Source organism: Salvelinus fontinalis, chromosome 33 (genome assembly GCF_029448725.1).
Source record: "Salvelinus fontinalis isolate EN_2023a chromosome 33, ASM2944872v1, whole genome shotgun sequence".
NCBI classification, from domain to species: Eukaryota; Metazoa; Chordata; class Actinopteri; order Salmoniformes; family Salmonidae; genus Salvelinus; species Salvelinus fontinalis.
This window is the reverse complement of record NC_074697.1, coordinates 47,580,052-47,592,559: the sequence shown is the minus strand read 5'-3', so window position 1 is coordinate 47,592,559 and position 12,508 is coordinate 47,580,052. Positions and strand designations below refer to the sequence as shown.

Below are 12,508 nucleotides of genomic sequence, written 5' to 3'. Positions count from 1 at the left end.
TGACTCATTAAGCAAACTTTTTCCATGGTGCCCCAAGATTGCTAATGAGTTAATTGTTACATGATTCATTTAATCACGTAATAATTAAACATAGTTAATTGATTTGATAAAATAACTGTCATCACATTAATGATAGTCACGTCACGACACCGTCCTGTCCCAAACTTGACTCTAGAACTTGACTCCCATTCCTGCCAGAATCACGTGGGACCCACAAGACTCGTGGGAGTCCTTTTCCCATGTCAACCACTAGTCTGCAGGACAGTTCTGAGAATAGAACATAAAGCACTAGCCTCCCGACAGTATTAGCTAAAGACCTTTTTCCTCAGAGTGAAACTGAACATATACTGTACTTTAAGTCCTAGCAGGAGACAGAGAGCATGTGTACCCAGGCACAGCCACTCATTGGCCCTTGAGGAGTCCATCTCCACACCCAGTTTGACCACATACCACACAAAGTAATCCTTTATCCACTCACATTCACTACTTCCCAGCTCAAAGAAAGAGAAGGCACTTTCCTCCAGCTGAATGTCATCATCTGACAAGGTCTTTACCCAGCTAATGAGATCGCTCCTGCTCCTCTAGCTCCTCTTTCTTTCTTCCCCTCTGACGTGAGGGCAGAGTTCTCCCTCTCTCCCTCTCTCTATCCCTACTTGCTCTGTCTCTCTCCTCTTTCCCAGAGTAATTGTGATGGAGCTGAAAGTGCTTCCTGGGGGTCAGTGTTGGCTTTGAGAACAGCATATGTTTCCTGAAAAGAGATTCTGCAGACGGTTTCATTCACGTCTTTTGCGTCTGATTTCAGAGATGAAAGATTAAGTCCGACTGTATAGCTCTGTGATTTTCCTGTGTGTTTTTCGCTAACTGTAATTAAGCTGTCTGCTAGCTGTCTCTGAGTGAACATGGTTTTAATGCAGATTACAGTGCAAGTTTTGGACCACACTCAAGAGTGTTCTATGTGTCTATCTGGCCCGTTTCTCCCCCTTTCCCTCTCTGGCTCGGTCTCTCTGAGACATCATGCTCGTTCCTATTTTGTTTTTGTCAGTTTGTAGGCAGATTGGAGATGGGGAATAGATCAAAAGCAGAATGGATGAGCTGTTTTGCAAGATCCCCCAGCCTTAGCGGATTTCAAGGCTGACTGAGACTTTGTGTATGTGTGTGGGTGGGTGTGTGAGTGTGTATGCGTATGTGCGCACTGTGTGTTGTTGTCTGTCTGTGACCTTATATTGTGCAGTGCTATTAGGAGCCGGGGCTTAGCAGCAGAGCCACACTAATAGAGGCATAGCAGTATAGCGGTTACATAAACAGGTGCGTGTGTGGCCCGGTAGTAGTGTTTCCTCCACTAGAAGATCATGAGAAGCAGGGACCCTCAGCAATGTTGATCCCCTCAGTCTGCTGCCTCCTGTAGCACTTTATTTAACCTCCGTCTCCAACTAAGACCTGGTCCCTATCCATTCCCCGCTACTGTGTGGCCCAAGAATGGATCCAGAGAAAGAGACGTTTGCTGAACAATCAGCTGTTTTGGGGTCTGTGGTTTTTAAGGGACAGTGTTTGGGAGGGCATCGTGTGTGTGTGTGTGTGTGTGTGTGTGTGTGTGTGTGTGTGTGTGTGTGTGTGTGTGTGTGTGTGTGTGTGTGTGTGTGTGTGTGTGTGTGTGTGTGTGTGTGTGTGTGTGTGTGTGTGTGTGTGTGTGAGAAAAAGGGAATGGCCCGCGGCTCAGAGGTGCGCTTTGAAGTGCTCAGGCGGCTGTTCGGCTCCCTCTCAATCGAGCGCTCGTTATGCCAACAGAGAACGTGACGTCGCGGCCACCGCATCGATAATACCAAATAATGAATGTGGGAAACTGTCTTTTGCATCGTGGAACTAACAAGACATTTTTTTGTTCGCCTAGTAGGCGGTGCAAATTGAAATTTTGATTGTATTGAAAGGTCACGTCGTGAAAGCACATAAACGAGCATGACCTTTTGGGCTGGCCTTTCCTTGACTGGTGTGGTCATTACTAGAGCGGAAATATAACAAAACCAAGTCGGCCGCACGCACACACACGTAGTACGTCTTTATTCTCTATAGCATACATTTCTACTAATGGTTTTTGAGATAACATTGTCTTTGTGTGCCTTGCGCTATTTTCATATGGAGCCATCTTCATTATGCGAAGCAAAGTGTACATCTCTGTGTTAAGCGAGGCAGCGTTTATTTATGCAGTGATCCACCATCTTGCTCCTGGGGAGATGCAGTACCACAGGCATACCTGGGACCTGTTCAATAGGGAACACCGTACCAAGCATTTCTTACTCAGTGGTTGAAAAAGTTCCCAATTCTCATACTTGAGTAAAAGTAAAGATACCTTAAAAGAAAATGACTCAAGTAAAGTGAATGTCACCCAGTAAAATAGTATTTGAGTAAAAGTCTTAAAGTATTTGGTTTTAAATATACTTCAGTATCAAAAGTAAAAGAGTAAATCATTTCTTGTTTTTTAAATTTACGGCTAGCCAGGGTCTCTCTCCAACACTCAGACATCATTTAAAAACAAAGCGTTCGTGTTTTAGTGAGTCCGCCAGATCAGAGGCTGTAGGGATGACCAGGGATGTTCTCTTGATAAGTGCGTGAATTGGACCATTTTCCTGTCCTGCTAAGCATTCAAAATGTAACGAGTACTTTTGGGTGTCAGGGAAAATGTATGGAGTAAAAAGTACATTCTTTTCTTTAGGAATTTAGTAGTTCTTTAAAGTTTTTTTACTTACTTTACACCGCTGTTCTTACTGTACACACGTTTCTTACTGGACAAGTTCACATAGTACCTCTCATTCTGTTTCGTGCCTAATGAACACACACACACACAGACACACACACAGTCCTTATCCACCATCATAACCAAAATCCTTTCGCTAGAGAGCGAAGGCTTGGAGTCTACATTGCCCTACAAGATACTGGTAGCGTAGCAGTAGCACCATAGCATAATATAGGCATTTGTCGGAAAACACAGCCCTGCTTGCCATGTCCTAATGGATATGCTCTGTCTTTCAAAGTGAAATCTAGGAGCGGTTTCTTTCCCTTGAGCTAGGGCCCTTATCTTGCGCCTATACGCTGTAATTTCAGGTGCCAGAGTGAGCCTGGGGTAATCCTTCACATGCTCCACTCTGCTTCCCTGCTCTCTTCCTCTTCTCCTCACCACCTTTTCATTGATTTGTTCTCTTCCTTTCACTCTGCACTCTGCTCTGGTTCCGAAGTAAATGACTGCCACTCCTGGCTAGGACACTAATCTCCTCCTTTCTCCCTCTCTCAATTCAATTCAATTTAAGGGCTTTATTGGCATGGGAAACATATGTTAACATTGTCAAAGTGAACTAGATAATAAGAAAAAGTCAAATAAACAATAAGAATTAACAGTAAACATTACACCCTCTCTCTCTCTCTCTCGCTCTCTCAGTTCACACTTCTCCTGAGGAGTCAGTGGAGAAAAGAAGGCCCGAACGGCTCAACCCGACTTACACATGCAGGTGTAGAGAGGCAGTCAGCTCGATTAGCAGTTGAAGAGGAAGTATAGCTGTGCAGTAGGACTATTATGCTACTGTCAACAGGTGCAACATATCAGAACATAGGAAAAAGGGTTGCGAGGACTCAATTTGGAACGCTTTGCTTCATCACTGTATTTTAATTGTAGTTTTTTTGAAGGGTTCTGAGTCCACATCATTGGATCTTCAGGTGGCGTATAGAAGCAGTAGGGGGATTGAGTGACCACCATATTGTGCTTCGGTAAGATCGATCGACGCGATGATCGACGCTCTCTCTCAACCTCGGGGAAAATGTTCTTGCATCACACTCAAGGCCAGAAGAATAAGTTGTAGCACCGTGTGACAAAGGAGCTACAAGGAAAATAACACATCGTTTGACGCTGATATTATATGTACCTGTCTGTGAAGAGGAATGAAAGACAGTGGTTACACCTCCGATTCATCATACTTCATTTTAATTAGCAGGATATGGGTGCCACTTAGACAGTTACTCCCATTTACCTTGGCCTGTCCCCGTGTCATGTTCTGGATTGTTGAAACGGCTGTTTTTAGTGCCACTCAAAGGTATTGATACAGTCAGACAGGGAATATGGAGGAGTGAGGACATTGAACCGTTTCAAATGGCAGATTGTTTGAATATGTATCAAATTGTCAAAGTTTGACCGAATAGCTAAAGAACCATAACTTAAGGTTGTGTTAACCCACTGGCGTTAGCTCTGGGAGCTTACATGAGTCTTCAGGTATCAGGCAAGGCGTCTAATTGAACAAGCATAAGGTAGTTCACCAAACCCTTTGTGTCTCATAGGCACACTAGATATACACTACTGTTCAAAGGTTTGGGGTCACATTTTGAAAGAAAAGCACTTCTTTTTTTTATCCATTGAAATAACATCAAATTGATCAGAAATACAGTGTAGACATTGTTAATGTTGTAAATGACTATTGTAGCTGGAAATGGCTGATTTTTCATGGAATATCTACATAGGCGTACAGAGGCCCATTATCAGCAACCACCACTCCTGTGTTCCAATGGCACATTGTGTTAGCTAATCCAAGTTGATCATTTCTAAAGGCTAATTTATTTATTTATTTTTATTTTTTTATTTTTTTTACCTTTATTTAACTAGGCAAGTCAGTTAAGAACAAATTCTTATTTTCAATGACGGCCTAGGAACAGTGGGTTAACTGCCTGTTCAGGGGCAGAACGACAGATTTGTACCTTGTCAGCTCGGGGATTTGAACTTGCAACCTTCCGGTTACTAGTCCAACACTCTAACCACTAGGCTACGCTGCCGCCCCAATTCATCATTAGAAAACCCTTTTGCAATTATGTTAGCACAGCTGAAAACTGTTGTTCTGATTAAAGAAGCAATAAAGCTGGCCGCCTTTAGATTATTTGAGTATTTGGAGCGTCAACATTTGTGGGTTCGATTACAGGATCAAAATGGCCAGAAACAGACTTTCTTCTGAAACTTGTCAGTCTATTCTTGTTCTGAGAAATGAAGGCTATTCCATGCGAGAAATTGCCAGGAAACTGAAGATCTCGTACAACGCTGTGTACTACTTCCTTCACAGAACAGAACAAACTGGCTCTAACCAGAATAGAAAGAGGAGTGGGAGGCCCCGGTGCACAACTGAACAAGAGGGCAAGTACATTCGAGTGTCTAGTTTGAGAAACAGACGCCTCACAAGTCCTCAACTGGCAGCTTCATTAAATAGTACCCGCAAAACACCAGTCTCCATGTCAACGGTGAAGAGGTGACTCCGGGATGCTGGCGTTCTAGGCAGAGTTGCAAAGAAAAAGCCATATCTCAGACTGGCCAATAAAAATAAAAGATTAAAATGGGCTAAAGAACACAGACACTGGACAGAGGAACTCTCTTAATTTCTAAGTGACCCCAAACTTTTGAATGGTATTGTATGTACACCTTGATCAGATCATTTGGCTTGTGTATGTTTAAAGTATGTGTTTATGGTTAGGTGTGCAGTCTCACTTGTGTCTCATCTCTACAGTATTTGTGCAAGCTGCTGTGCACTGCATTCCCTATTGTCAAAGCTAGCTGAGTTGAGCAGAGGGCCACTCTCAGAGCAGTTCCTCCCTTTTGGCAGATGCCTGGGAACTCTTCCTGCTCTGAGGCTCCCACACATCCACGCACTCGCACAAATGAACACACACACACACGTACTCAGCCCATCTATTTCTGTCCCGACAGCCTGCGGTGCCGCCACGTCACCCGTCCTTACCCGTCTGCCCTTCTCCTAACATCCCCTCTGCTCCTCCGCAGCCCGCCCGTGCCCGGTGGTGCATTGTTGAGCCGCTGCCTTCCACAGCGTTCAACCACGACTCTCTACAGGGGAGATGCACTTGACAACTGATTGCACAAGCTGATTGCTGAACAATGTTCCGATAGATCCCAGCAATGTGCACACGTTGTTCTCCTCCTCTCCCTCCCCCACCCGAACTCCCGGAAGCCGTCGGCAGCTAGTGCAGCGTTGTTACGCCCCTGTTTGTATTCCATTTGTGCGTGAGAAGAATGGTACACTTTCAAATGGAGTCTCTGATTATGTTAAGCGCGTAGAAAGGATTGGCGGCAATTTAGCTTTGAAAGAAAACAACATGGAAACTTTTCTTAGCCGTGTGACGTTCAAAGACTTGAAAAAAAAACAGAAAAGCAGCAGGAATATTGTGCAAGTCTCCAAAAGTGCAACGATGAATCGTTGAATATCTACATGTGTTGTATGAATCACCTTGGATTACAAAGTCGTTCTATGATATGAATCAGTGTTTCACAAGTAGATGCCAGTTGATTCCAGATTATTCATAATATGTTACAGTTCATATATGGAATTCATTAGGCCCCAATCTATGTATTTCACATGACTGGGAGTACAGATCTGCATCTGTTGGTCACAGATACCTTAAAAATAAGATAGGGGCATGGATAAGAAAAACATTCAGTATCTGGTGCGACCGCTATTTGCCTCATGCCGCGCGACACATCTCCTTCACATAGAGTTGATCAGGCTGTTGATTGTGCTTAGGAGAAGGACAACATCCCGGAGTCGCCTCTTCAATGTTGACGTTGACTGGTGTTTTGCGGGTATTATTTAATGAAGCTGCCAGTTAAGGACTTGTGAGGCATCTGTTTCTCAAACTAGACACTAATGTACTTGTCCTCTTGCTCTGTTGTGCACCGGGGCCTCCCACTCCTCTTTCTATTCTGGTTAGGGCCAGTTTTCTCTGTTCTGTGAAGGGAGTATTACACAGCGTTGTACAAGATCTTCAGTTTCTTGGCAATTTCTCTCATGAAATAGCCTTCATTTCTCAGAACAAGAATAGACTGACGAGTTGCAGAAGAAAGTCTTTGTTTCTGGCCATTTTGAGCCTGTAATCGAACCCACAAATGCTGATGCTCCAGATACTTAACTAATCTAAAGAAGGCCAGTTTTATTGCTTCTTAATCAGGATAGTCATACAATAGTCATTTACAACATTATCAATGTCTACACTGTATTTCTGATCAATTTGATGTACAAAAACGGTGCTTTTCTTTCAAAAACAAGGACATTTCTAAGTATCCCCTAACTTTTGAACGGTAGTGTACATATTAAAGCCTAGGCTATAATGTGTCAGTCAGTCAAATATAGGTGGTATAATGGCTAAGATTCTTCCATTCGGGCCTCCCAGATGGCGCTGTGCCACCAGAGATTCTGGGTTCGAGCTCAGGCTCTGCCGCAGCCGGCCACGACCGGGAGGCTCATGGGGCGACGCACAATTGGCCCAGCCTCGTCCGGGTTAGGGAGGGTTTGGCCTGCAGGGATATCCTTGTCTCATCGCGCACTAGCGACTCCTGTGGCGGGCCGGGCGCAGTGCACGCTGACCAGGTCACTAGGTGTACGGTGTTTCCTCCGACAAATTGGTGCGGCTGGCTTCCGGGTTGGATGTGTGTTGTGTCAAGAAGCAGTGTGGCTTGGTTGGGTTGTGTTTCGGAGGACGCATGGCTCTCAACCTTCGCCTCGCCCGAGTCCATACGGGAGTTGCAGCGATGAGACAAGACAGTAACTACTACCAATTGGATACCACGAAATTGGGGAGAAAAAGGGGTAAAATATTTTTTACAAATAAAAAAGATTGTTCCATTCCTCTCATTGCCTTGTGACAGTGAAATGGGATAACTACATAGTCAAAGAATCCATTTAGACCCCACTGCTGTTGTACCCTGACGCATATGCACAACTTGACACACGCACACACATACACACACGCACGCAGCCACTCTAATGCAGCCAGCCACTCACCGGCCAGGGATTGATTGGTAGGGGATGATAAATTAACCAATACCTCAACAAAAGGAATTAATCAGAGAGCCCAATGAACCATACTGCTTTGCAATTACAATGCAAATTAAAAGTTAGGCATGATGTAGCACCGCCACTGAGTGACATGCGTGTTAAGGGCAAGATGGGATGACCATACAAGGTCCTGCTGGAGGAGTGCAAGGAGAAGTGGTGGAGGGGCGCCAGCCGAGCTCTAATGGTAATGAGGACATTGGCTCGCTTCAGAGAATTCGGTGTAATTGAGCTAATGAAAGCATTCTGTTGTCTCCTGATTGAACACATGCCCCAATGTATTTCTTCAAGGAGCAGCATGTGTCTTTGTGCTTCATCTCTCTCTCCCTTTTCTCTCCCGCTCTAGTTCGCTCTCTCCCCCTTTTAAGGGTGACCTTGGGATTGGCACGGTGACTGAGTGCCTTCTTAAACTGGTTTCAGCTCAGAAGAAAGAGTATTGTCTGTTTGGCTAGTTTGATAGGCTGCTCGCTGCCTAGACCTTTGATTAATTCTCTAACAGTTGTTTTCTCCGTGTGTGTCTGTGCGTGTGCGTTGGCGTGTACCTGTGTGTATCCATATCCCCCTTGCAGATTGGCCAGTGGCACTCAGAGCAGGGCCTGTCCATGGAGAGGAAGCTTCCATCAATCAACGTGACCGACACTCTCTTCAACACCACCCTCACTATCACCACTATTCTGGTGAGTGAACCGTCACAGCAACACATTCCCAATGACACACGTTCTGGACACTCCACTTGGTTTAGAATGGAGAGAGTGGTAGATGTTAAAGTATAGTGACGTGGTATTTCAACATAATAAATCATGTTACCCCTGTCACGCCGTCACACTCCGAATGACAGACATGTGCTGGACCACCCACTTGGTTTAGATATAGAGAGTGGTTGACAATAAGGTGTCGTGGGGTGGTATTTCACCATATAGTGCTTGCCATTCATAGAGTTGACTTCTTTGTCTTGATGGCAGCAGGTAGCCTAGTGGTTAAAAGCGTTCGGCCAGTAATCCCTGAGCCGACTAGGTGAAAAATATGTCGATGTGCCCTTGAGCAAGGCACTTAACCCTAATTGCTCCTGTAATAGGCTGACCATACCGCTCGCGTGAGCGTTGCAAAATAAATTTAGAAATCTATATTACCCACACTGCTCGCCCGCGTCAACGAGCGTCTGCATTGCCAAGGGCTAAAATAGAACTCCTTTCTATTTCTGACGCAGATCGCGCTGCAAGTCCTGCCTCTCCCATCTCCTCATTGGTTATACCCACGTGGGTGATTGAAAGACGAACTGTGTTGCCGGTCGGTGTAGTAATACTATGAAAGTTTAAATGCCAATCACCATATAAGTTCAAAGATGAAAAAGCCTGGAAGGAGGAGAGATGCCTAGAAACAATTCGGTTGACCGTGTTATGTGTGGATTAATTGTCGGAGTAGAGGACCTTGTGCATTTCAGGGAAAATAACAACTCAATGTTTATATCCCAGAACAAATTAGCTAGCAACAGCAAGCTAGCTAAAGAGGACAAATTAGCTAGCTAGTGCAAGCTAACTAGCTAAATTGCCATAAATGTTTAATACTTTTCGACCTGTTCCCAAATTAATATAATTGGTTCAGAGTTTGTTTTGATATTTTAACCTGCGTGTCGTGATCGCATTTGTTGTAGGGGGACAAAATAAATGTATGCACGATGGCGCACGCACGCAGCCGGTTTGGGTTCCGTGTAAGTCGTTCTGGATGAGAGCATCTGCTAAATGACTCAAATGTAAATGTTTATATGCCCCGACTCTGAAGGCTTCCTTGATGTAAATACAGTCTTATCCTCGATATACACTCAGAAAGGCGTATCGCTGCTGTGCTTAGTAGGCCCAGTTGTTTAGATACTATCTATAAGGCTCTACGCTTAGCAATTAAATATGTAACCATTGTGGCTGGGCTGTTACGACGAGTGAGAGAGATAATATTACGGCAGGCCATGTGAAGTGCTACGTGTTAATTTCATTAGATATAGAATCGTCCAGGCAACTTTCAAAAGCCACCGAGGAGCAATTTCGTCGCTATCACAACTCATTCATCAAGCCGTGATTGCTGTGTCACGTTTTATCTCTGCCGGTGGGGGTGGGCTAGGCGTTGCAGTCTTGGGCAGCTGCAGTGCGGCGCGGCATCAGGAGGATTCCTCCTACACCTGTGGGTCTACCCCTCCTGCAGACTGTTCCAGTACAGTTCCGCATCACCATCCCCGTGGCCTATGTGCCTCCGAGAGCTGACGCAATACAGAAAACATCCTTCCCCTCTGAATTTTTGGGGTTTTGGTTTTGCACCTCCACAGACCACTGACGTTACATTGTAATCACTCTTTTTGTTACCGATTTTTGTTTTATCCATCCTTTGAATGTTCGTGAAAGAAATTCCTGCGATAGCTCTATTTCTGAACTCCTGATTGCTCTGGGAAGATAATAGAGACTCGGCCCTCAGTTGATTTGTTTTAAAGTCATTTATGATTGGCTGGCTCAGGCCTCTTTAGGAGAGAGAGTGTAAATAGTACTTGAACCTTGGAATCTTTAATAGGGAAACTGCCACGTCCATTTTCGATATTACAACAACAAAGAAGTTACTGCAAACAACAAACACTGTTTCTTATTCCCTCGGACATCATTGCACAAGCACAATAGAACAACAGCATTCAGGTAACTGCCAAAGCAATGGAAACAAAGTACACTGAAAGCCGGTGCTTCCATACAGGTTTGGTTCCTGAGTTAATTAAGCAATTAGCAATCCATCATGCAAAAAATGCTTGGCTACCATGGCTATGCCCTCATAGGATGACAATGCCCCCATCCACAGGGCACGAGTGGTCACTGAACGGTTTAATGAGCATGAAAACTAAGTAAACCATATGCTATGGCCTCTTCAATCACCAGATATCAACCCTATTGAACACTTATGGGATGTTTAGGGATAGCATTTTCCACCACCATCAACAAAACAAGAAATTATGGAGTTTATTGTGGAAGAATGTTGTTGCATCTCTCTAAAAGAGTTCCAGACACTTGTAGAATCTATGCCAAGGCGCATTGAAGCTGTTCTGGCTGGTGGTGGCCCAACGCCCTATAAAGACACTCGGTATGTTGGTTTATTTGGTCAGTTAACTGTATGTACTGCAATTATTTTGACCATGATGCTCAAAGCTCCCCACCTCTGCTTCGTCAATAAATAAATAAAATAACATCGACCGTGGGGTGGACAGTGGCGCTGTTTCCCCCTACTGCGAATTCCATCTTTAAATGTTTGCTTCAGTCTACTTGGAGTGCCAGATGGGCAGGCTTTTCACTTTTGAGACTCTTTCATTAGTTCCATTGTGCCAGTCATGCTCAATCAAGCCCAGCTAAAGTATTTGAAAGATTTCAGGCATACAGGGCGTTATCGCCAAGACATGTCGTTGTTACAGTACAACAATACCTAAGAGTGGATTGTAAGACGGTGGCATTTGGATGTGAGAGAGAAGAGTGCGAGAGAAGAGTGTCATTCGATTTTCCTGCTCAAGCTTAAGAAGATGGTCAAGGGCAATGATAAATTTGTCTTTCTCTTTCACACACAACCAATTTTCCAAATTTCGATAGTCTCTCACCATTTGAGACTGCCACGCACACACAAGGTTATACACTGATTATATCAAACATTAGGCACACCTTCCTAGTATTGAGTCGCCCTCAGAACAGCCTCAATTCGTCAGGGCATGGACTCTACAAGGTATCGAAAGCATTCCACAGGGATGCTGGCCCATGTTGACTCCAATGCTTCTCCCAGTTGTGTCAAGTTGCTTGGATGTCTTTTGGTTGGTGGACCATTCTTGATACACACGGGAAACTTGAGTGTGAACAACCCAGCAGTGTTGCCAGTGGCGATTTTAGCATGTTAATCTTGGTGGGGCAAAAAATTATAATAAAGTGGAATGCATGCCAGCAAAACAATACAATAATTGCACTATAACGATGACAAACGGTGCCCACAAACTGTTAGGGCCTACATAAGCTGTCCCAACAGCAGTACCAACATCTTAACACTGCTACACCTGGCTGTCAGCGGAGCATTTTCTGTCAGCGAAACATTGCATTCAGCCTCATTTACTGTCTTTAAAAAAACATAGCTGATATGGCTGACTTGCTTAAACAAATGTAATTTCTAATGGCAATTGAGATGTTTCAGTACAAACTATGGCGTAAGGGGATGCGGATGAGAGGCAAACCATCATTTAGTTTTAGACATTAATGAGCGAGCTAGGATGGACGTAGTCAATATAACTATTTGTTTCGCACTTTATGAAATGTATAGCGACAGAATTCAGAACATGGGCCGTTCTTACAGTGTATTCCCTGTACACTAAGTCAGAACCGTAGGATAAATAAAGGGGGCGTAGAAGCAGACAATGAAAGCTCTTACAATATTTGGTGATTACATTTCTCTAAAACAGGTTATAGGCTACATGTGCACCACCAAGTCAGAACAGTAGGCAAAATTAAGAGGGGTAAATAGACCAAAGGATTAGGGTGCGGCACATGGGCTACTAACAGCTTACTACACAACATACACTTAGTATTACTTTCTTAACTATAGTATACATATCTCCCTGGCATATTACATCATTTATGCAGCAGATATTT

General features: G+C 44.2%; 1 protein-coding gene across 1 annotated transcript in view; it reads left to right on the top strand.

The window, feature by feature from the left end:
* grik4 (glutamate receptor, ionotropic, kainate 4) overlaps window positions 1–12,508 on the top strand; it is a 438,773-nt gene that overhangs the window by 384,326 nt on the left and 41,939 nt on the right. The window contains exon 12 of the mRNA XM_055896489.1: window positions 8,432–8,539. Coding sequence (XP_055752464.1) covers window positions 8,432–8,539 — 108 coding nt within the window. The remainder of the gene's footprint in view (window positions 1–8,431; window positions 8,540–12,508) is intronic.